The following is a 22,883-nucleotide window of genomic DNA, read 5'->3' on the forward strand; positions in this document are numbered from 1 at the left end:
ACAGTGACTAACAACAAAGAGATGTCGAACAGCAACTCAGCCAGTCCCAGAGGCAGAGTAGCCCATGGGGCCCTGCTCCCCATAGATTGGCTAGTCGCTCTTCTGAGGCCGTCATGGTGGGGAGAGCGGTACTGGGTGAACTTCCAGGATCCATGGAGTACTCTCCATGGCAAAGAACACTTGATACTATTAGTCTTTGTAAAAGCCTTTATTTATTTATAGACCTAGTAATGTCTTGTGCTAAAATAAAGCATATTTCCACTTTATTTTTAGTTTATATTCAATAAGCTTGGATATTTGATAGATTTTTGCCCCTAAAATAGTCAACACATTTACAAACTTGATTAAATTCCTTTAGAGATTTTAAACCACAGGCACAAATGTAACATAACTAAATTATCTGAAAGAACTTCAAACATCAAAAGCAGACTTATAAATCTAGTGAGCAAAACCTCATGAATGTAGGAAAACTGATTTACAAATTTTATAAGTAAACCAGGTTATCTTAATAATTTAAAGCCTCATTAAAAACACAATAGCTGGGGGCTGGAGAAACGGCTCAGCGGCTAAGAGCATTTGCTCCAACTATTCGGACCAGAGTTCAGATCTCAGCACCCACATAACGAAGGGGTAATAGTCCTTCACAAACCTGTATCCCCAGTACTTGTGGGGAGCAAAGACAGAAGGGCCCATAGGCTTGCCAACTTACTTAGCCAAAAAACATGAGCTCTGGGTTCAAAGAGAGATCCTGCCTCAAGTAATAAAGTAGAAAGTAATAGAGGATACCCAATATCCCTTCTCTGGCTTCTGCACATACACACAGAAGCACGTACCTATGCATACACATGTACGTATATACCACATGAGAGAGAGAGAGAGAGAGAGAGAGAGAGAGAGAGAGAGAGAGAGAGAGAGAGATTCATATGAGTAACACAAAGATTAAAATGTTACTTACATAGCTTATCAATGTTTTGGGTTTATTGCTTCATCCTAGAGTTAAGATTATTTGTGTAACCAAAGGGAACAGAATGATTACTTTAAGCTTGTCATGTCAACTGAATTGATGGACTCTAGATAGTGAAGTTCCCTAAGGCTCTGTCCTCGAACTTTCTATTGTCTCTGTACTTCCTGTTCATCCCCACCAGTCCCATGACTTTACATGTAGTTGTTGATTTTTACTCTTACTCTTTTGGCTCTTTGTTCTTTTGGGGGGCCCTCCACCCAGCTCTCAAATAAATCACACACAGAGGCGTATTCTTTTTTTTTTTTTTTTTTTGGTTTTTCGAGACAGGGTTTCTCTGTGTAGCTTTGCGCCTTTCCTGGAACTCACTCTGTAGTCCAGGCTGGCCTCGAACTCACAGAGATCCGCCTGCCTCTGCCTCCCGAGTGCTGGGATTAAAGGCATGCGCCACCAACGCCCGGCAAGGCGTATTCTTAATTATAAATGCCCGGCCTTTAGCTTGACTTGTTTCTAGCCAGCTTTTCTTAACTTTAAATTATCCCATCTACCTTTTGCCTCTGGGCTTTTCTTACTTCCGTATATCTTGTTTTCACTCTTACTCTGTGGCTGGCTGGGTTGCTGGGTGGTTGGCCCCTAGCATCCTCCTCTCCTGTTCTCTTGCTTTTTTTCCTCCCAGATTTCTCCTTCTATTTATTCTCTCTGCCTGCCAGCCCTGCCTATCCATTCTCCTGCCTTGCTATTAGCCATTTATTAGACCATCAGGTGTTTTAAACAGGCAAAGTAACACAGCTTCCCAGAGTTAAACAAATGTAACATAAAAGAATGCAACACATCTTTACATCATTCAACAAATGTTCCAGAGCATAAACAAATATAACACATCTTAAAATAATATTCTGCAGCTGGGCGGGCGGCAGTGGCACATGCTTTTAATCCCAGCACTCGGGAGGCAGAGACAGGCAGATCTCTGTGAGTTTGAGGCCAGCCTGGTCTGCAGAGTGAGCTCCAGGACAGGCACCAAAACTACACAGAGAAACCCTGTCTGGAAAAAAAAATTAATTGATTAAAAAAGCATTCTACGACATTAATTCCTGTGTGGTGGTGATTCCCCATCACATATCTCCATATCCAGTAGATGCTAGTGTTATTTACCCACATTTCTGGTCCTTCTTTCCCAAACACCTAACAGAATAGCCCTTCCTCGTCCTCTTAAAATTCACTGTGACCACGTGTCTGACTTTGGCTAAGACCTGTATTTCATTACCAGGGTGTGACTGCACCTCTTCCTCTTGCCGTGGTTCAGGTAATAAAGCCCCTCTTAGTCTGCATCACAGAGGGGAACCAACACAGAGCAAACCCTCCTATGAGAAATAGTTAAGTGAGACCCCAGGGAAGACCTCTTCCTCTACAAAGACTTCAAATGCTAGCTCATCATCCCCAGCGAGATGACTAGATAGGCATTTCAGAACTAATAAGTTCATAGCTCAATTTCTATTCTCCCCTCCCACCTTCCAAAAATCCCTGCCACATTCAACCTCCCTGTATCCGCAGAATATCAGTTCCGTCTCTCTAAGGGCCCACGCTCCAATCAGTCATCCTTATCTCTAGACTTCCTCTCACACCCTATAACCAATCTTTTCCAAGTCCTGGTGGCTCTATCTTACAACTACATTCAGAGGTGAGTGGTGCATCACCATCTCCTATCTCCCTGACCCCAGGCTCCTCTCCCTTTGATAATCACAACACTTCCCGGCAGATCTCCTTGTTTCTACTCTTGTGTCCCTTACAGCCTAGTTCTTTAAGATCAGTCAAGAAGACTCCAAATTCTCAGATAGCTCTCTATGTCAGTCGTAGTGAAATCCAAAGTTCTTAGAAGATCTCTAACATCCTCTCCATATGTCTCTAACCACAGACATTTCCGAAATGCCCCTAGGAGGCAGAACTGCCCATATGAGGGTGGTTGGTGTACAGTGAGTAGACACGTGCCCATATGTTGAACAGCAGTGACCCCTGAGACTAAAACCCTCCTTGTTGGAGGGAAGTTTAAGACACAGAATGTTAAAGGGGAGGTGAAGCATTCCATCCTTCAGGGAAGCTCATTAAGTTCAAGAAGTAAATAATTGAATGACTTCAGGAAGTCCCTGAAACTGACCATATTCACTAGGCTCCTCCCTCCCCAACCATATATAAGCAGTAAGGACTGCGGAGAGACAAAGAGGCTCGGAATGACTGAGCCACCAGGAAAGGACACTCTCCAGCCTGTTGAGCTATCTACAGGCTGTGCAGGAAGCTTCAGGTCTCCAGCTTTTGTGAGGTTTCATCCATGCTGGGGTGGGGGTCAATTTGGGTGATGCAGCTGTTTTGAGTCATTTCTGTCCCTATAAGTAACCCCAATAAAACGCACTGGTTGCCTAAGTTGGATGTTGATTGTATTCACACTTTAGTCGGTTGTTAGCTCACTATCTGGGGTGAGTAGACATTTGTTTATGTCCTCAGGACATGATACCATGTCAGTGAAACCTTACCACAGAAATTCTGTCCAACTATAGCACCCATGGGAAAGCCAGTTAAATTGACCAACTAATGTCGCTGAGATCCATGGCCATGTGTGTGCCAAGGCCATGCTTCCCACAAGTTTCTCTCAACCGATAGCTGGGTGGGAAGGTGCTAAGATTCCCCTGTTCCTACGGCTTCTTTGACGCTGGCTTTTGACACTGACTGAGGCTTCCCAACAGCTGTCCCTCCCTTACGGCATGACGGTCTGGGATGTGTTTCTTCAGTTTTTCTTCCTGATTCCCTTCACTGGTTACAGCCAGACTTGTCCTGCCTTTTGACAGCTCTGCTTTCTTATAGCAACCTCTTCATTTTCTGTCACAGAGGTATTTCTCTCAGTAAATTTTTATACGTGTTCTGTGGCTGTAACCAAAATACCTGATGGAAACAGATTAAGGAAGAAGAGTTACTCATTTTTTAAAAGATTTTTAAAAAATTGTGTGTGTGTGTGCATGTGTGTGTGCGTACACATGTGTGCAGGTGCCCCCAGAGGCCTGAAGAGGGCGCCAGATCCCATAGAGCTGGAGTTGCAGGCAGATGTGAGCTGCCCAATGTGGGTCCCGGGAACCAAACTCTGGTCCTCTGAAAGAGCAGCAAGCGCTCTTAACTGCGGAGCCACCTCTGCAGCCCTGGGGAAGATTAACCTTGACTAACCGGTTCAGAAGTCTTCACACCATCACTTTGGGCAGGCATGGTGAAGTAGCTCAGATCAGTTCCTGGAGGCAGGAGAGAGTGGTGGAGGCTGTTCACATCACAGCAGACAGGGGAGTGGAAATCAAGGGCAGAACCAGAGCAGAAGGAACCTTCAAAAGCCTGCTCATCGTACCCCGCTCCTGCCAGATAGGCATCACCGCAAATGTTCCACAGCCACAGGGGGTGGGGGTGGGGTTAGACAGCCGTGCTTGCCCCACATCTGGAGGTGGACTGATGGACATCTGGCCTAGGAGGACCCACACTAAATGACTGGGGGACTCGCGTGTGCTCTGTGTGAGGAGGTGAGCCCAAGCCTGGTCTGATGCAATGGCAAAGGCAAATGATAGGCCATGGATAACCATTTGGAGACCTCCACCTCCCTCAGGTGAGCCCTACTCAGTGGTAGAGAAAACCCCATGGCTGGGACTAGATTCAGAACTGGACTTAGATAACTATTAACAACTTCCCATATCAGACCATCATTGAATCATTTTTTTCACAGAGTCTGAAATTACCAAAAGTCTCTGAATCACACACTATTTGAACCAGGAAGGATTTCCATCATAGTCACTCATGCATTAAAGATGTATTTTAGCTCTGTACAGTGACCCAGGACCATGGCTGCCTATATGTTACAGACAATAAAGAATCTGTATTTCATTGGGACATCAAAATTAGTTCTTGAATCTTCAAACCCATTGCACACAAAATTTAGGACATTCTTATTTTAAAAATAAATTCAGTGGATTCAGTTACCCCCATGATAACGTCACTTATTTTTAGGCCAATGTTCTTTATTAAGTGGAGGGAACATCTGCTATGTTCTGGGTTGGTAGCCAAGAATTAGCCTGTCGGCACCCACCTGTGGCCGTGAGGACTGTGTACAGCCTCCGTTTCCATGCCTAGCCTACCAGAAGGTAGGTGGAGAAGCACAGTCAGAGGCCAACAGTGACCTCTCTAGGATGGTCATTTGTGTCTCTCTGCTAAGGCCACCCATTGCTGTACCACCACAGGATCAAGCCTGAACCTATGCCGCATCATTTGTTTATTCTTACAAACAACCATTTTACAAGTCTGAAAATTTTTAACCTACAGATGAGTTTCCCGAATAAAGCAGTGGCCGCCAACACACTTGTCAGCTCGTTTCAGGAATTTTCACACCTCGCCTCTCCAAGTCACCACTCTACACCTGCCACCTCCCACTAAACATCGGGACTGGTGTGCAGATGCCGTGAACTTCACCCCCAAAGACTCCTCTACCCTCTCATGAGCAAGACCCCTGTTCCGCTACCCAGAGCACTGATGCCACACAAAAACCTCACCTTGAATTCCACATCTAGTTCATAAAACGTTTCCCAATTGTGTCCTGATTATGCTTTAGTTCTCTTTCGATCTAGATTTCTCTGCATTTGGTTACTGTATCTCTTTCCTTTATTAACTGAGAGAATATAAGCATATAAATGCAAGTAATTGCAGTGCTGTGTATTCATAACTGGTAACACAAGATCAAGCTAGCCCAAATCCCAGCATAAACGGGATAGACGGTCTCTGGGACCCACCCTTACGGAGCAACTATTGGCGTTGATAGGTTCTGGGGAAAGAGAATCATTCTTTGTACGAGTGAGGCCAATGACAGGATTCCCATGCTCCATCGGATGCCCTCACAGCCATGCATTTATAGGCAGCGTTATCTGGATTTAATGAGTATTAAAATAAAAGACATGAAGTTCATTGTGGGATGTGTTGGGAAGGAGTACATACAATCATGTTTCATAGTAGACATGTATGAAATTCTCAAAAATAAAAAATTTAAATTTACTTATTGATTTTATGTTTATGAATGTTCTGTGTATATGAATGTCTGTGCAGCACATTGACAATGTGTACAAGTACGGTTGTTTATGAACAACTGACCAGTGTGAAAAAATGAGTAACTGTAGCTTCCTCCTCCCTGACATTTACAGCCTGAAGACTGCTGCCTACCAAGACCTCCTGCCTAGACTAGCTAACTCTTCCCTCTGTGCTACAAACAGTAAACACACTGGGGTCCTAGGTTCCCATAGTCAGTGCAGCTCCACCCCAGTGTGCACAGCCGCCTGATCCCAGGTCCACCCCAGTGTGCACAGCCACCTGATCCCAGCCCTGTCCCAGTGTGCACAGCCACCTGATCCCAGCTCCACCCCAGTGTGCACAGCCGCCTGATCCCAGCTCCACCCCAGTGTGCACAGCCGCCTGATCCCAGCTGTCCCAGTGTGCACAGCCACCTGATCCCAGCTCCACCCCAGTGTGCACAGCCACCTGATCCCAGCTGTCCCAGTGTGCACAGCCACCTGATCCCAGCTGTCCCAGTGTGCACAGCCACCTGATCCCAGCTCCACCCCAGTGTGCACAGCCACCTGATCCCAGTTCCTCCCCAGTGTGCACAGCCGCCTGATCCCAGCTTTTCTTGTTTGTTCTTTCATCCCTTCCATGTCCCTAGTCAGGTCAAGTCTCAGCCAAGCAGGACAAGGTAATCAGCCAATGCTCTTAACTGATGAGTCATCTCTCCAGCCTGAAGGAAAGAAAAAGAAGAAAAATTATCTATAGATGGTCGGGTCCTACCCCAGGATTATACAAATATTAATAACATTTGTGTTTTGTTTTGTTTTTTTAAAACAGGATCTCATATATCCTAGGTTGGCCTCAGGCTTGCAGTGTAGCTAAGGCTAGCCTTGAACTCCTAATTCTCCTGCCTCCGCCTCCCAAGTGCTGGGAATACAGACAGGTGTGTAGCGAGCACCCTGGCTGGCTTTCCTCATGGGTAGCGTTTGCAATCTGTCCTTTTCAAATTCATTCTGCTGCAGTCAAGTTGGGGACCACTGGGTTCTCCTTGTAGCTGGTTAAAGGTATTCGTGTGTGCCTCTCCCAACAGGCCTCAATCTACTTCCGTGAATTATTGTGCCAAATTCTAATAAGACCTATGATTCACTCTAATAGAAATTCACTTCTTTCTGCCCTATCTGCCCAAGCCTCTCACCTTGCAGCCTTGCACTTAGAAAGAAGGATCTGATTAACAGGCTTGGAGCAGCTAGCCCTAAATCTTATTTGGGGCTTTGCATTAATTCTAATCTGTTAACTCAGAGCCCTTATAAAATACTCCTTATTTAAATAATGGAGTGAGGAGGGGGCAAGGCTCATCTGTTGAGATTTAGGGTCCTGAGCTCTGTTCTAGCCTCAGAATATGCATGTTAACCAACCATTCAAGCACTCCACCACCATCACCACCACTGCACCCCACCCCACCCCACCCCCAAAGGTGGGAGATTGAGGCCAGGTCTTCTTCCGTAGGCCAGGCAAGCCTGGAATTCTCTACATTCGGGCTGCCCTCAGACCCTCCGTTCTTTGTCATAGCTCCCAAGACCTGGGCTCACAGATCTGAGCCACTATGCCCGGCTCCAGACAAGTGATTCTTAGCTCCTTTTATAGATGGAGGGAGTGGGTTCTATCGGGGTTGGTTTTGGCTTGGTTCATGGTTGTTTTGAGACAAGGTCTCATTCTGCAGATCAGGACTTACTGTGTAAGTCCAGCTGGCCTTGAATTTAGTATCTAGTCCAGGCTGATGTTGAATATTCAATGATCCTTCTGCCTCCAACTCCTGAATGCTGGGATTTCAGGTATGATCCACCATCTCAGCTTTTACTCCCCTCTCCCAACCCCAACTCCATGGACCTTGTAGAATCATTGGCTTTCAGTAACTCCATAAACATCAAGTTGTATCATTGAATGAAATCTCCACATTCAAACATTTGCCCCACAGATCCTAGACACCAGACTAATTACATTCCCCTTGGTTAGCTCATTTTCTCCAATGCTTTACTAGCCTTCTCCAAGGAGAAGGCATCAGCTAGCATACTTTAGCTGTTTCCTAAAACTAGGGGCAAGTTTTCTGTTTTTGCTTCAGGCTGCCTTTTGCTCCATTCTGGCCAAATTCTCAGCCTCTGAATCATGCTTAAAAAAAAAACAACAAAAACAAAATTCCATATACAAGTGAAATCACACAATATTTGTCTGTTTTTCTTATTTCACTTTGCATAATGTGTTGGTTATGCCGCCGAGCTGCCCCTCGTGACTGGTCACCGCCCGCGGCGGCCATGCCTGCAGAGGAGCGTGCCTGCGGAGGAGCGTGCCCATTGAAAGACTCATAGCCACGGTTACCTTTTTAGAGCTTTATTGGGGGAGGGAGAGACAGAGAAAGACAGAGAGAGAGCGAGAGAGAGAGAGAGAGAGAGAGAGAGAGAGAGAGAGAGACAAGGGGGGGAAGGGAGAGAGGGGGACCGACGGGGGGAAGGAGCGCAAAGGAGAGGGGACAGAGAGAGCCCACAGAGGGCCCAACCGCTTTTTAGGCTGGGAAGCCGGCGAAGGCTGATGACGTAATTAAAGGACGTAAATAAGGACCAAAACCTTACATCCCAGACTTTCCCTTATTATAAAAAAAAAGCAGGTAGATGGGACTAGGGGCGTCGTTCCTCTCAAAAACTGCTTCCAGCTGACTTTTGGACGTTGGTTGGCTCTTGGGGGAATGGAGAAGGGGAGTCTTCCGAGGTAGACAGGCGTTGTGGGATGCTGTCTGTCATCCTTTTGCTCTGGAGACATGTATCCCTCTTGGCTGTGGCTGGGAACTTTCTGTTTGACAAGATGCTGGTGACACAGAAAAAACTTAGAGAGAGAAAAGAATCATTATTATTTTATGTTGACATTTATGTGAGGTAGATCCGGCCTGTCCCTATGGATTTTGAAACATGTTAAGCTTTATCAGAGACAGATTATTTTAAAGTACCTGTTTCCTTTACTGGTTCAGCATCTAGGAGACAGGTGATCAATTGTTAAAAGCATCTCATACTAATAGATGTTTACATTAAAGTCTTTTTGTAGCGCCCAGACGCTTTTGGGTCTGAGGGTGTAAATGCCTTTTAGCTGTTACAGTTTCTTATTTGATGATCTCTGGTCTCCGGTTCTGTGGTGGTCCTGTACCATTAGCTGAACAGTGAGTTAGAACAGGAAACTGGGAAGAGAAAAGCTTGTGGTACATGAGAAATTTTTTTTTTTTTTTTTTGGAATTAGGGACAAGGCAAAGATCAGGGCCCTGTCTGGATGCACATGAGAAACACAGGCAGTGGATCTGGAATGAAGCAATGAGCTCTTATTTTAGGTGGAAATCTTTTTTTATTAAGTAACTCTGAAAGTGCAATTAAATCAGGTGAGGTGGTAAGGCTGTCCTCTGTACCCGACAATAAAGGAGAGGTGGCATCCCAAAACTCCCAGGACTGAGTCAGTGGCTCTGGTGTCCAGAAGGAAAGAATCGGATCGCTTCCCTGCTGCGTTCTGGGTTCCCTGCCATGTCTGTAGCCAAGCCTAGGTCTGCTGAAGGTCTTAGCTTGATGTACCCATGCATCTTGGTGCCTGGGGGCAGTCAGCTGACTCTGTCTTTCTAGGTGGCACTTTTAACAAGGCTATTGATGGCCTGGCAGGGCATTCTCTAGCCCGTGGCCTTTTCCTCACTTAAAACAGGGACCCAACAGCTTTTGGGAGTCAGCGAGTGCCAGCACTTGGCAATTTTGTTTTCGGGCTTTTATCTCTTCCCTGGCACACCTTAAATGCCACAGATGACTCTTTTGCCTGTGGGGTCAGGAGCCTTGCTCTCCAGATGCTTAAGTTTTAGTCGGGGAGGTCTGGGGAACAAGAGACGGATTTTACTCTATGTCCTGAAATTTTTTTTTTTCCTGCTGATTGATGGCTTAAGGACAGCTTTTGGAAGATCTGCCAGTAGGCAGACTATAAACCGATCCTTTCCGGAAGACTTGTCTGAGGCTATAAGCTGTTTTTTTGGCTTAAGAGCCATCCTGACTACTGTAAACTTATTTGTATGGATCTTAGCCGCTTTTAGACCCGTCTGTGCTTCTCAAGGCAGTTTGAGAATGAGTGGGTGGAGTTAAGGTGAGTTAGGGCGAGTCCTAGAAGCCGCCCAAGCCCGCCCACTTGAGCCTGCCCACCGCCGACAGAAGTCAGACAGAAAAGGTTGCACGTGGAGACGCAGAAGTGGGGAAGGAGCAGGGTTTCAGAACTTTAGCAGAAAGCTTGGAGATCAAGTGACTCTTATTTGCCCGTTCTCTGGCAGAAGTTCCCACGACTCTGTTTTGCGGCCAGATTTACACTGTTATGAGACCAGGTTTACCGGTGCCCGCCCCTATCCACCAATATATCCGCCCTTTTGTCACATGGCTGTAGCCGAGAGAAAAAAAATAAAAATTAAAATAACAAACCGGGATCAGACTACAATCTTGGGCGTCCCCAAAGAGTGGAGAGAGATCCATGAATCAGCTCAAGTTCGCCATCCTCTTCGTCAAGGGATGCGAAGGGCTGCAGCTGCACCGCATTGATCCACCCGGTAGACCAAGACAGCATTTACTTTCTCGTCAGAAACGAAAATGTGCCGGTGCTGGTGCAACTCGAGGACACCCCCGGGGTGTCCGTCGCAAATAATATAGCTCAGACTACAACCGTGCGAGAACGGCGGACTTACTGTGGTGAAGAATCATGGCGGTGGTGGTGTGGGGGTCCAGCGGAGGCAGCGAGGGACACGCGCGCGCTCGCGGTCTCACGGTCTCGCTGGATGGGGGAAGAGGCGGCAAGCAGCAGCAGTCAGCAGGTCCTCGGTGTTTGGTGGTGTATCCGAGTCACAGCACCAATGTTGGTTATGCCTCCGAGCTGCCCCTCGTGGCTGGTCACCGCCCACGGCGGCCATGCCTGCAGAGGAGCATGCCTGCAGAGGAGCGTGCCCATTGAAAGACTCATAGCCATGGTTACCTTTTTAGAGCTTTATTGGGGAGGGGGGAGACAGAAAAAGACAGAGAGAGAGAGAGAGAGAGAGAGAGAGAGAGAGAGAGAGACAAGGGGGGGAGAGGGAGAGAGGGGGACCGACGGGGGGAAGGAGCGCAAAGGAGAGGGGACAGAGAGAGAGCCCACAGAGGGCCCAACCGCTTTTTAGGCTGGGAAGCCGGCGAAGGCTGATGACGTAATTAAAGGACGTAAATAAGGACCAAAACCTTACATAATGTCCTTCAGGTTCACATAGATTTAGGTTCCATTAGATCCAGCATTTGAAATGATCCCCTTCTCTATCCATTTGCTTCTCTCTCTTGGGTGTTGTGAGCAGGAGCACAGATGTCGGGCTGGTGAGATCACTCAGTGAGTAAAGGCACCTGCCACTGACAATCAGAGCTCCATCCCTGAATACTCATGGGGAGGAGAAAGCAACCATGAATTGTTGTTTGATATCCACAGGAAGTGCCTTAGCACTCCAGTGCCCATACCCAGAAAAAAATGTAAAATATTAAATACCAATTAATATTAATAAGCGAACTCAACATGCTGAGTTCACCTCTTTTGACTGTACCTGGGATTCCTGGATCAAATGGCTTTTAATTTTTTAAGGACCCACCACAGTGTTTTTTACAACTCTCTTCTGGCAGTTTTACAATTTCAGATCTTATGTTTAAAACCTTTGTCCATTTTGATAGATTTCTGTTGTGTGTAGGGTCTGATTTTATTCTCTGCATATGGATATCCTGTGGCGAGCCACAAGAATATGGTATAGGGAGTCCAGCTGTATATAATAAGCTATACCTTGACCAACCAAGGTTCCTTCAAGTGGGAAGCCATTTATCACGGAATATTTGATGTTATTCAGCTTTAATATTCAGCTGCTCCTCGTTATGAATTTCTTGTGCTCATAATTCCCATAGAACATGTATGTGTGAGCATCCTGCTCAGGCCAGTACTTGGATAAGGTCACGTAGGCAGGGCCTTCTGCCTCTGAGCTCCCTACTTCCTTTTTAGCATTTGAATTGGGTATCTGCCTTTTGCAAATTTCCCCTTTAGCTAGGGCCAGCCCCAAACAAAACATTGAAGGACTAGTGGGAACAGAATAGCTGAGACCATCCCTTGCCTTCAGGCCTAGTGGCATTCCAGAGCTGACTAGGAACAACAGGAGGTTTTTGCATATCCAGGTGGAGTGAAAGGTAGAACAGGATTCCTGAGAGACAGAGAAGAGAGAAAGGCAGAAATTCTGTAGATGATAAAGCAGATCTCTTGTAGAGTTTATCAGGGCCAGGAGTGAGGAGCTAGGAAGCATAGATGGAGGATGAAGGAACAGAGGACGAAGATGAGATCAAAATCTTAGGAGCTTACTAAAACTATGAGGACAGGAAAAGTGGGCACAGAGAGGAGCTGAATGTGAGGACAGGGCTGAATTTTGTCATAGGGGAATAAAGTCAACAGACAAAGAATGTGGTGTACGTAGATTCTTTTCCCTCAGATAACCCCACGCTGGACATAGTGTCTTCCCTGGGACTCTGGGAGGGATTTTCACAGGGCAGGTACTTGAGAAAATTCCGTTAATATCCAGTTTCCTAAGCACTGTCATTGAAGACTGTCCAAAGAAACTTTCTAATAGAGTTATTCAAAGAGGTACAAGGGCTTCCAAACTTCTAAAAGTGGTGATTCATACGCCCTAGAGCCCACAACACATGTACAGAGGCACAAGGCAAGAGAGTAAGATGTTACCAGGCCAGGAATGCCAGGATAAGAAACACGTTAATTCTGTGGGAGTCAATGAAAGCTTTTCAACATGGAGCATCTGTCTTCTATCATTCTCCGGTGCTTTTTGTTTGATTGATCAATTGATTGACAGGGTCTCACATACACAAGGCTGGCCTCAAACTGCCTATGTAGCTGAGGATGACCTTAACACTCTTGCCTCCACACTCCCATTCCCCCTCTCTCAACTTCTGGGATTACAGTCAATCATCACCATGTCTGGGGACTGAACCCAGGGCCCTGTGCATGCTAAGCCAGAACTCCACCAAATGAGCTACTGTAGCTGGAAGTTTTCCTGTGTCCTGCCTGGTCTGCAGCTGCTCAGACCCAAATAAACACACAGAGGCTTATATTAATTATGAACTATATGGCCATTAGCTCAGGTTCATTACTGACTGGTTCTTACACTTAAATTAACCCATAATTCTTATCTATGTTTAGCCACATGGCTTGGTACCTTTTCTCAGTTCTGCCTTGACATCTTGCTTCCTTTTTGTCTGGCTGGTCTTCCTCTTCCCAGAATTCTCCTTGTCTGCTTATCTCACCTATACTTCCTGCCTGGTTACTGACCAATCAGCACTTTATTTATCAACCAATCAGAGCAACACATATTCACAGCATACAGAAAGACATCCCACAGCAAGTTACAGACCAATGCCTTTTCCACACCTCCCATCTTTCACTGCGCAAAATAAAGATGCTATCTCTTGCAGCTCGCTGTGGTCATTTGGCTACGTTCTCATTAATGAACATAAATGAAATAATATGGGTTTTGTTGCCGTTTTTGTTTGTTTTTTTAAAACTCAAACTCTCACTACGTAGCCCTGGTTGGCCTGTGATGTCCTAAATAGACCAGGCTGGCCTCCAATTTATAGCACTCATCCTGCCTCTGCCTCCTAAATACTGGGATTACAAGGATGTGCCACCATGCCTGGTTTTTTATTTTCTCTTTTAAGATAAAGTAAGAATTCATGCCTTCATGGCTGCCATGTCTCCAGAAACATTACCCTGGAGCGAAGGTAAAACACAGGTGAGCTGCATAACCAGAATCACTGATGGTGCAGCCAGCTTAGAACAAGTCAGATGACCAGACAGGGGAGGAAATAATTGAGTATATTTGCTCACGCCTATAATCCCAGCACACAGGAGTCTTCAGGATCAAGAATTCGAGTCTAGTCCAGGCTCCAGGGTTGGTCTAGGCTACATAGAAAGACTCTCTCTTAAAAAGGGATAAGGGGTCTGGAGAGATGGGTCGGCAGTAAAGCACTTTACCACACAATCAGGAGGAACAGAGTTCAGATCCAAGCCCTATATCCAACAAATCAGAGTCCTGTGCTCTCCTAGAATTTCAGCTCTAAGGGTGACGGAGACAGGAGGATAATTGGGAGCTTGCTGACTTCTAGCCTAGTCAAGCAATTGTTGGCCCCGGGCTTAGGAAGAGACCCTGCCTCAAAGGAACAGTAGAAGCATACATAAAGTCCTGGGTTCAGCCAAGTCAGGTGACACACACCTATAATTCCAGCCTTTATGTGGTGGGACCAGGAGGATTAGTAATTCAAGGTCATCTTTAGCTACATAGAGAGTTCAAGATCAACCCCAAAAAGACAAACAAAAATACCACAAAATTTCAGAAGCCTTGATAAGGGGTTTGGAGAGATGGCTCTGTGGGTAAGAGTTCAGATCCCAGCACCTACTCAAAGAGTTGGATGTGTCCATACACTGATGTAACCCCAGGGCTGTAGTGCAGAGACAGGAGGATGGCTGTGACTTACTGGTCACCAGCCTAGCTCTAGGTTCAGTGAGAGGCCCTGTTTCAAAGGAATAAGGAAGAGAGTGATAGAACGGCACCCTCCTCTGGCCCCCACAGAGGTGCACATATACACATCAGAAAACAGATACACAAAAATAATAATTGTTTAATGCCTAGATTTAGAAGAATGGAAATAAACAAGGTGCAGTGACACCTGTAATCAGAATGTAGAGGCAGGGAGATTGTGAGTTCAAGGCCTGCTTGGGCTACATAGGAATAATCTGTTTAAAAAAATAATACTAAGGAATCAAGAACATAGCTGTTGGTAGCATCAGGAGTAGAGTGAGAAAGGGCCTGATAGACGTTACAAAAGGAGCACCTTTGGTCTTGACACTGATCAGATGAGAGAAGACCTAAACTTGAAGGTTCTCGGAGGCCAATCATAATGATGGTGGCCACAGAAAGAGGGGAGTCAAAGGGCTGAGCAGGCTGGAGGGAGGCAATCACAAATTCGGCTCTGAAAATGCTGAGCTGAGATGCCGCAGGTGTAAGTCGGACCGTTGGAAACCCATTTATGGAGCAGGACTTCGGTCCTTTGCATAGAAGTTACAGTCTAAGCAAAGGGAGGGAGAAAAACATGGAAAGGAAGAGCACGGGTCTGTAGAAATCACTCATCCTTGCCCACTGACAGACAAAGCATGTTCTGGGGAACAAGATTAAAAGTAGGTACAGGTCCTCTCTAATGTTCACACCACCCTCCCACCAACGAGCCGCTACTTCAGCAAGCCCTACAGGACAGCTGATGGCTTCAAGGAAGGGACTTTTCCCTTTCTCAAAAACTGGACAACCTCTGAAAGTTCCTCACGAGGACATCTTGATTTGCGCACACACAGCTGTCTGTTATGGCATGCTTTAAGATTACTTTTCTGCACATTGTCTTCGCCTTTAATTTAATTTAGCTACACGTTAAGACTTTCTCGGGCATCTGGGCGGGAGTGCGGTAGCTCCTTTCAAAAGCAGAATGAGGAAAATGTAAGAATAAATAAGACACACTAAATGACTGCAAAAGTTTTTCTTCTATCTGCTGTGGCCAAAGACGACACTAAAATGAATGATAGTAAATAAATGTATTTTTTTTTAAATCCATTGACTGTAACCACATGGAATTATCTTTCAGACTGGTCAAATACCTGGCTGTGCTATTGTTGTGCCAAGTCTGGAGCCCTGAGAAGAGGTGGTTAAAATCCTGTGACTTGTGCTTCTGCTGAGGTTACGTGGCACACACGCATGCCACCGAAAGTGGTGGCGTCAGAGCTCCGCTTTCCTGGGAGAGTTTTGCATCTTCAGCATACACCAGGCTGTTGCCCAGAGACCCGGGGACCCGCCCAGAGTGCGCTGGTGCGTTCAGTGGTGCAGCCTTGACGCTGGCGCCTACCCGGAGTCCCCGGTCACCTAAGAGTAAATAAATCTCTGCTAGAGTCCTGTGCGGGCACGCGATGAGACTTCCCTCATCCACCCATCCACCCACTCCTTTGTCTCTGCACCGAAACAAGTTCCACCTCACGGAAGCCCACAGGACCCTTGAAAGAAAGGATTTCCCGCAGAAGGGAGGGTGGACCGTCCCTGGCACAAAGCGGGAGGGCGGGCCCCTCTCGTCCACCCACCGGCAGAGGGGAAGAACACAGGGGCGTTCCACACACACCCCGAGGCCTGGACGGTGCACAGCACAGAGAGGCCCCGGAGGGTGCCTCTCGAGCGGCACCTCCGCCAGCACTGGAAGCCGCTCCCGTTAGCCAGGACGGAAAGCGACCGGGCGACAGGATTGGCCGACAGCCGCACGCCCCGCGGTATCGGGAGAGCTCCGCCTGCGGGTCTCACTCCCTTTGCTGTGCCCCAGGGAGGGTGGGAGAAGGGCGGGGCCTTGGAAAGGCGGGGCACGGATCTTCAGGGCTCTGATTGGTGGTAATCCCGGGGGCGGGGCGACATGGGCGGAGCGGGCTCCGGCCCCTCCCTCCTTCCTGGGCTGCAGCCTCCTGCGAGCCTCCTGCGTTGTTGCATCATCTCCAGCCAGCAGCCGCTCTGAAAGAAGGCTGGGCGCGGCACGGTCTGCTCTGCCTCGGCTCCAGCCCACAACCCACGTCTCTCTTCATCTTTCTGGAAATCGTTCCTGTAGGGATTCGCAGAGGTCCGGAGCCGCAGCTGGCGCAGGCCACTGTCTCCGCCTGATCCATTCATTGGAAGCCGCTTTTTTCCTCTGAGTCCAAGTTCCTTGCGTGCTGCAGCTTGGAGCGGCGGGCAGCGACATGGAGAAGAGCAGCGAGACCAACGGCTACCTCGACGGCACCCAGGCAGAGCCTGCGGCCGGGCCCCGCACGCCCGAGATGCCGGCTGGCAAAGCGCGGCGCTGCGCTGGCTTTTTCCGGCGCCACGCGCTGGTGCTGCTCACTGTGTCGGGGGTGTTGGTGGGCGCCGGCATGGGCGCGGCGCTGCGCGGGCTGCAGCTCACCCGCACTCAGGTCACCTACCTGGCCTTCCCCGGCGAGATGCTACTCCGCATGCTGCGCATGATCATCCTGCCGCTGGTGGTTTGCAGTCTGGTGTCGGGCGCCGCCTCCCTGGACGCCAGCTCCCTCGGGCGTCTGGGCGGCATTGCGGTCGCTTACTTTGGCCTCACCACGCTGAGTGCCTCTGCGCTCGCGGTCGCTTTGGCGTTCATCATCAAGCCAGGGGCGGGCGCGCAGACCCTCCAGTCCAGCAGCCTGGGGCTGGAGGACTCGGCGTCTCCTCCGGTCTCCAAAGAGACGGTGGATTCTTTCCTCGACTTACTCAGGTAATGAATGCTGTCCACCCTGCCAAAGGAACGGTGGGAGACGCCAAGTGTACTCATATCACCTAGAGTTAATTCAGCTACTGTTGGCCTTTAACGTTAAAATATCAAAATTAAGTCCAGGGTGCAAGCTGGCCACACCTTTAAAGACTGGAGGCCACAGCTTTCGGCTGGAACCAGTTTTCCGTTAGATGGGGCTATTAGTCTGCCGTCCCGCTGTGCTCTACTCCTTAGACGTGGGCTGCTCTCATTATGTTTTTTAAATTGTCCCCATCATGATTCTGAAATCTTCATTTTCTCCCCCTACAGTATCCCAAAGCTTCTAGCACATTGAATGACTTTTGTCCGTGGAGCCATCCAGCTTTGAGTCTGAGGCTTCTCAGCCTCTGGGCTGTGAAGGAAGTTGGCAGTTTTCCGCAGAATTGTGGATGTGTCCAATAATAATAAGCCTGGAGTTGGTTATGTGGGGCACGTTGCCCAGATACATAACTGTCCCTCAGGCTTGGGACAGGTTGCTGACTTCATCAGGACCACTGCCCAGCGGAGTTTCTCTGTAGGAAGGTGTGCGTCCTCGGGGGCTGAGAGACAAGGCTTCACTTAGGTTTGCTTGTTTTTTCACTCGGAGGTTGTATTTCATCCTCTGAGATGATACAGTGTCGTTTCCAGAGCTCACCTCTCCGTTTCTACACTAATCCAGAGTTCACAAATGGTGAAACAGCAACCTGCAGGCGTTTACTAATCTAACCCGGTTCACCAGAGGGAGGAGTCCAGCTGGCTCCCCTGCCAGCTTTCTGAGCCTCAGTGGTTTGTTTTGTCTTGAGTCACCGGGCAAAGCTCCTCATTGATGAGAGGGTAAAAACCAAAAAACTCTGGGCTAGTGACTTGCCTTTCTCCTGTTTCCATGTCTTCATTTGGAAAATGTGACAACTGTCTGCCACTTAAGAAAGAGATTGTTGATCTACAGCAAAATAAAAAACCTGAGACATGGTATTTGAAAAAAAATAAAAATCTGATGAGAAGGACCAAAAATTCTTACAAACAGAGCAAGTGGAGGTTGCTATGGGGACTTTAATGGGAGTGTAGCCTTTGGTCCCTGCCAGGCGGCTTGATGGTCTGAGAGTTTTAAGGTTTGAGAAATAACTGTAGATGGGTTCAGAGATGAGACTTATTGAAATCCAGAGAACCTTCGGCTTGTTCTATCAGGTCAGCTCCCTCAGGGAGGAAGGGCGATTAGGGTTCCAGGACTCTCTTTTTGGAGTGCTCTGTGGCCCAGGATATTCATCTGGGCATCTCTTGGTAACTCACTGGAGCCTTACTCGTGTTGTTCCATCTCTGCAAAGGGAACTGACCGGAGTTTGGGGGCTTGAGGCGTGAAGTACACTTCCGTGCTATCAGAGAACTCAACTACTGCTTTGTGGCTGTGGCTTTAGACCCGAACCCTTCAGCTCCTGCTTTCCAAGTGCATGGTGACCCAGTGTCATGGCTTACGGCTCAATGTACTTGTAACTTCTCAGTGACCAGGACCACACCCATCACATCTGCATGGAAGCGCTTTCTCTGGCCTGCTGGGTGGAATAGTGTTTTCTGAGCCTTCTCCCAGCTCACTTCACTTGATCTCACAGCTCACAGGTAAAGGCAGGGCAGGCAGTACAATCTCGCTTCCAACTGAGACAAAGATTGGGCATGAGAGGGTTTAGGACGCCCAGGAGGCAGAGGCTAGAGCATCTCCAGTTTGAGACCAGCCTGGGCTACTAGTGAAATCTTAACCAAGGGTGGGGTTTAGTTCAGTGGTAGGGTGCTTGTCCGGCATGCTTAAGGCACTGAGTTTGACTCTCATCACCAGGGACAGGGTGGGCTTAGGAGAACAGTATGTCTTCTGCCCCATGGTTCATGACTGTCTGCTCATTCCCCAAGGCAACATGTGTAATAATGGTATTCCATGGCTGGTCTGATGCCACTGTCTCAGAAATGTTTGCTGTGAGCAAAAGAGGAACTAAGAAGAGGAACTGCCATTCAGCCAGGTTGCTGCCCACTCCCCCGACCATGCGTTTGGATGAAGCGCTTCAGTGAAGGAGCATAGGCCCACGTCTGCTCAGATTTAGTTTGATTCCAGCAGCTTGACAGGAAACAGCCCAAGCCACCCGAAATGCTTCTGGGGCCTAGGGAGTCTCTAGGTCAATTTTTTTCTTTTCAGTTTTGTTTTGTTTTGTTTTTTAAAAAGACAAGATTTCACACTCTGGCCCTGGTTGTCTTGGAACTCACTCCATAGCTCAGGCTGGCCTGGAGCTTGAAAACACATGCATGCATGCATGCATACTATTATCAACAGCACCAGATCAGCAAGCCTCCCATCCCAGCCCTTCCTCAGCTTCCATCCTTATAGGGGTGCCAAGATCTGAAAGGGGAAATCTTTGTTAACTAGCTCTGAGACAATAAACACTAGAGCTGATAAATAGTTAGCAGCCATACATACCATTGCCTTATCCTGTTCTGGAGTCTTTGAAGTTCCTACAGACGTAGTAAAGAAGTTTTGAACTTAAATAAAAGGAAATCTTCTGAAGCAGCAACAACAAAAAGGAGCAAAGTTCACTATTTTATATCCTCCTATAGACCAGGAAATGCATGCCACCCTTGACAATAGATCAGAAGGACAAGCAGCAGCAGTGTATACAGAAGAAACGTTTTTGAAGTGTTTCACGCGGAGCTGTGGGTCTGAAGCACCCCAGCTGAGCGCTCCATTTGCCAGTCCAGATACGCCTCACACCTGTTTTCCTGTTTAAGTGACGTATCCAAAGATTCATACTGTACTGTGAAGGCTTGTCCGTCCACTCTGCCCAAGTTTGGTCAGAGTGACTGATCTGGATTGAATAGTATGCTCAGCATTTTTGTGTTTTCACTTTGGCCCATGGTAAAAGATACTTTTTATTTTATGGCATCTACATATACACATTCCCCGGACTCACATACACAGGTCACAGCAAGTTACAACAAACAGTTTTCAGTGTGGTACGTAATCACTTCTAAAATGCCGATAAAGCCAATAAATTGACTTTTGTGGCCAACTCATGTGTGAGACGCTTTGGTCTAATGCATAAACAGTGTTCAGTAATGCAAGTGAACTAGAATCTAGCAACAGGAAGAAGAGATAGACGGAAAACTAGATAAGGTGAAGAGTCCCAGGGTTAGAAACAGCTGGGCGTAATGGTGCACGCCTGTAACTCCAGCCCTTGGAAAGTAGAGACAGTAGGATTGGCTACATGAAACCATATCTCAAAAAGCCAAACACCCTCTGCTCAGGGAGCTCTAGTATGCCTAGAGATGGGTCCAGAAAGACTATTTGGTATTTCAGGTTCTGAGTCTCAGGACTGCATGTATGTGCTGCCCAGTAGTGATATACATTAATTGTGTGTAGTTATTTAAATGAAATTAGGGCCGGGGATATAGCTCAGCTGGTAGAGGGCTTGCCTGGAACACACATGGCCCTGGGTTTGATCCCTGCACTTGGGAGGAGCAAAAGTTCTAGGCCATCCTCAACTACATACTTGAAGCTAGCCTAGGATACATGAGATCCTGTCTCAAAATAGAGTAATAAATTTACTTTAAAAGTAAGTCAAAATTTCATTTCCTCAGTTGCATGGTTAACTGATTATCAATGTGTAGTCTAGGTGTTTCCAGGTTATTGGCCTCTTATTTGAGGAATTAAAATAAAGGGTTATACTGATCTACAAAGCAGCAAGGAAACTTTATTCAAAAGCCAAGTGATACTACCTATCAGAAGGAAAACAGGCCACATGAGTGAGGTCCTCAAGGGCCCGCTTACTATTTGAGACTTCCCTTGGTGGCATTAAAGAGAAAGAAGAGGGGCCAGAAAGAAATCTCAGCAGATCAGAGCACACTGAACTCTTGAAGAGTACCCAATTTGGTTCCCAGGATCCATATAGTAGCCTCCAGCCATCCGTTACTCCTGGTTTAGGGGATCCAATACCCTCTTCTGTCCTCTTCAGGTAACAGGCACACATATGGTACACAACATACAGACAAAACACCCATGCATGTAAAATATATTAATAAATAAAATAGAGGAGTTTGGTTGCTGAGGTGTGTAGCATGGGTGGTTCTGTTTTGACTGACAGTCTTTTCATTGACACTAATGGATGGCACTTGGGCCTGTTATGAATAATGCTATGTAAACCTTTGTTCACTGTGCATATTCTTTTTCTATACTGTATCTAATTTTAATCATATGCATTCCCAATTAAGCATAGATATAAGATGGTAAGTAGTTTTTCCCCTAAAAATTCATGCCGAGGACACAGCTGGTCTTATGCTCATGCACATAAGCTAGTTCCGGAGAGACTGGCCCTCTTACGCTCTTACAAGATGTGTTGAAAATACATTTGAATAGAACCTGTTTGTGTTGGATGTTCATGGAGAGGAGGAGAAACCTAGTCCATTGTTTGCGGTGGAATGTGGTGTAGTTTGATGCAGGTGGAAAGGGGCTCGGGTTGCTAACGGCTGCCAGGTGCATTGTTCAGAGAAGTGTGTGTACATGAGCTATGCAGGTAAAGGGCCTCGGCTGCCCAGTGCCTTCTTAGCAGATGGTAGTGTGCAGAGCCCACTCAGGTGGAGTTCCAGGTTGCAAAGCTATACTTGCCTGCTTCTGAAAGGGTCCAGTAGCCACAGTCACCACTGGGCTATACACATACTAATACTTCCACCGGACAGGGCTGGTCCAGGTAAAGGGAAGTGGGTCAACTTTATGATGCTGGACCCTGGGAAGGTGAAACATCACCTTCAGAATCCTTTCCCGCTCGGTGTCTCTATGTGGAAAGCCCACGAAGCTGAGAAAGTGCCTACAGGCAAAGCTCTGAAGGAAGCTGCTTGCCTGGCAAGCAGCTACCGCTGGAGTTCAGGAGTGCTCGGGCTAAGATAAGTATCTGTTGGAAAAATCAAAGGAGAGTCAGAGAATTGTGCTTTTCCCCTGCAGCCCCAGCTCTGTCCCTGGGAGGTCCCTGGTAGCCGGCCAGAGGGAGGCCCTCCAACCCCTGGGAGGTAGCAACCAGGGCACTGAATGAAAGAAGTAGATTTTAGGTGAGTCCTGTGGATGGTTAGTCTTGATTGTCAACTTAAGCTGGTTTAGAAAAACCTAGGAAGTGAGCGAGGCATGCTCCTAAATGTGGCTATAAGGATGTTTCTGGAGGTGGTTAGATCATGAGGCTTCTGACATAAGGAATGGTTTAATTCACCGATGGACTCGAAATCTGAATGGACTATTAGGGGCTGGGGGACCTGGAAGAACCTGGCTGGGGGAAGCAGATCACAGCAGTCAGTGTCCTTAGGGGCTGTATCCTGCCCCTGCCTGGAGCCCTTCCACTGCTTCCTGTCTGCTCTGATGTGGTTGCTCCCCCATGCCCTCCGTGCCGTGAAACACCGAGCCTTAGGGAACCTCGGCATCAGTAAATAAC

General features: G+C 47.4%; 1 protein-coding gene and 1 long non-coding RNA gene across 3 annotated transcripts in view; one reads left to right on the forward strand and one right to left on the reverse strand.

Moving 5' to 3' along the window:
* Nucleotides 1-1,421: 1,421 nt before the first annotated feature.
* On the reverse strand, nucleotides 1,422-16,470 carry LOC128108326 (uncharacterized). 2 transcript variants are annotated; one of them, XR_008217430.1, is made up of 3 exons: nucleotides 16,256-16,470; nucleotides 15,782-16,043; nucleotides 1,422-6,758 (listed from the first exon to the last, which is right to left on the reverse strand). It is a non-coding gene; the product is annotated as an uncharacterized LOC128108326 (long non-coding RNA). The 2 variants fall into 2 exon arrangements; XR_008217431.1 differs by having other exon boundaries at nucleotides 1,422-3,892; nucleotides 4,169-6,758; nucleotides 15,782-16,470.
* Nucleotides 16,471-16,657: 187 nt separating this feature from the next.
* Nucleotides 16,658-22,883, forward strand: part of Slc1a4 (solute carrier family 1 member 4) — a 33,979-nt gene continuing 27,753 nt past the window's right edge. Inside the window, exon 1 of the mRNA XM_052734749.1 lies at nucleotides 16,658-17,421. Within this exon, the coding sequence (XP_052590709.1) occupies nucleotides 16,895-17,421 (527 nt within the window). The 5' untranslated portion in view covers nucleotides 16,658-16,894. The remainder of the gene's footprint in view (nucleotides 17,422-22,883) is intronic.

The sequence above is a fragment of the Peromyscus californicus genome, unplaced genomic scaffold, assembly GCF_007827085.1.
Source record: "Peromyscus californicus insignis strain IS unplaced genomic scaffold, ASM782708v3 Scaffold_13__1_contigs__length_99412109, whole genome shotgun sequence".
NCBI classification, from domain to species: domain Eukaryota; kingdom Metazoa; phylum Chordata; class Mammalia; order Rodentia; family Cricetidae; genus Peromyscus; species Peromyscus californicus.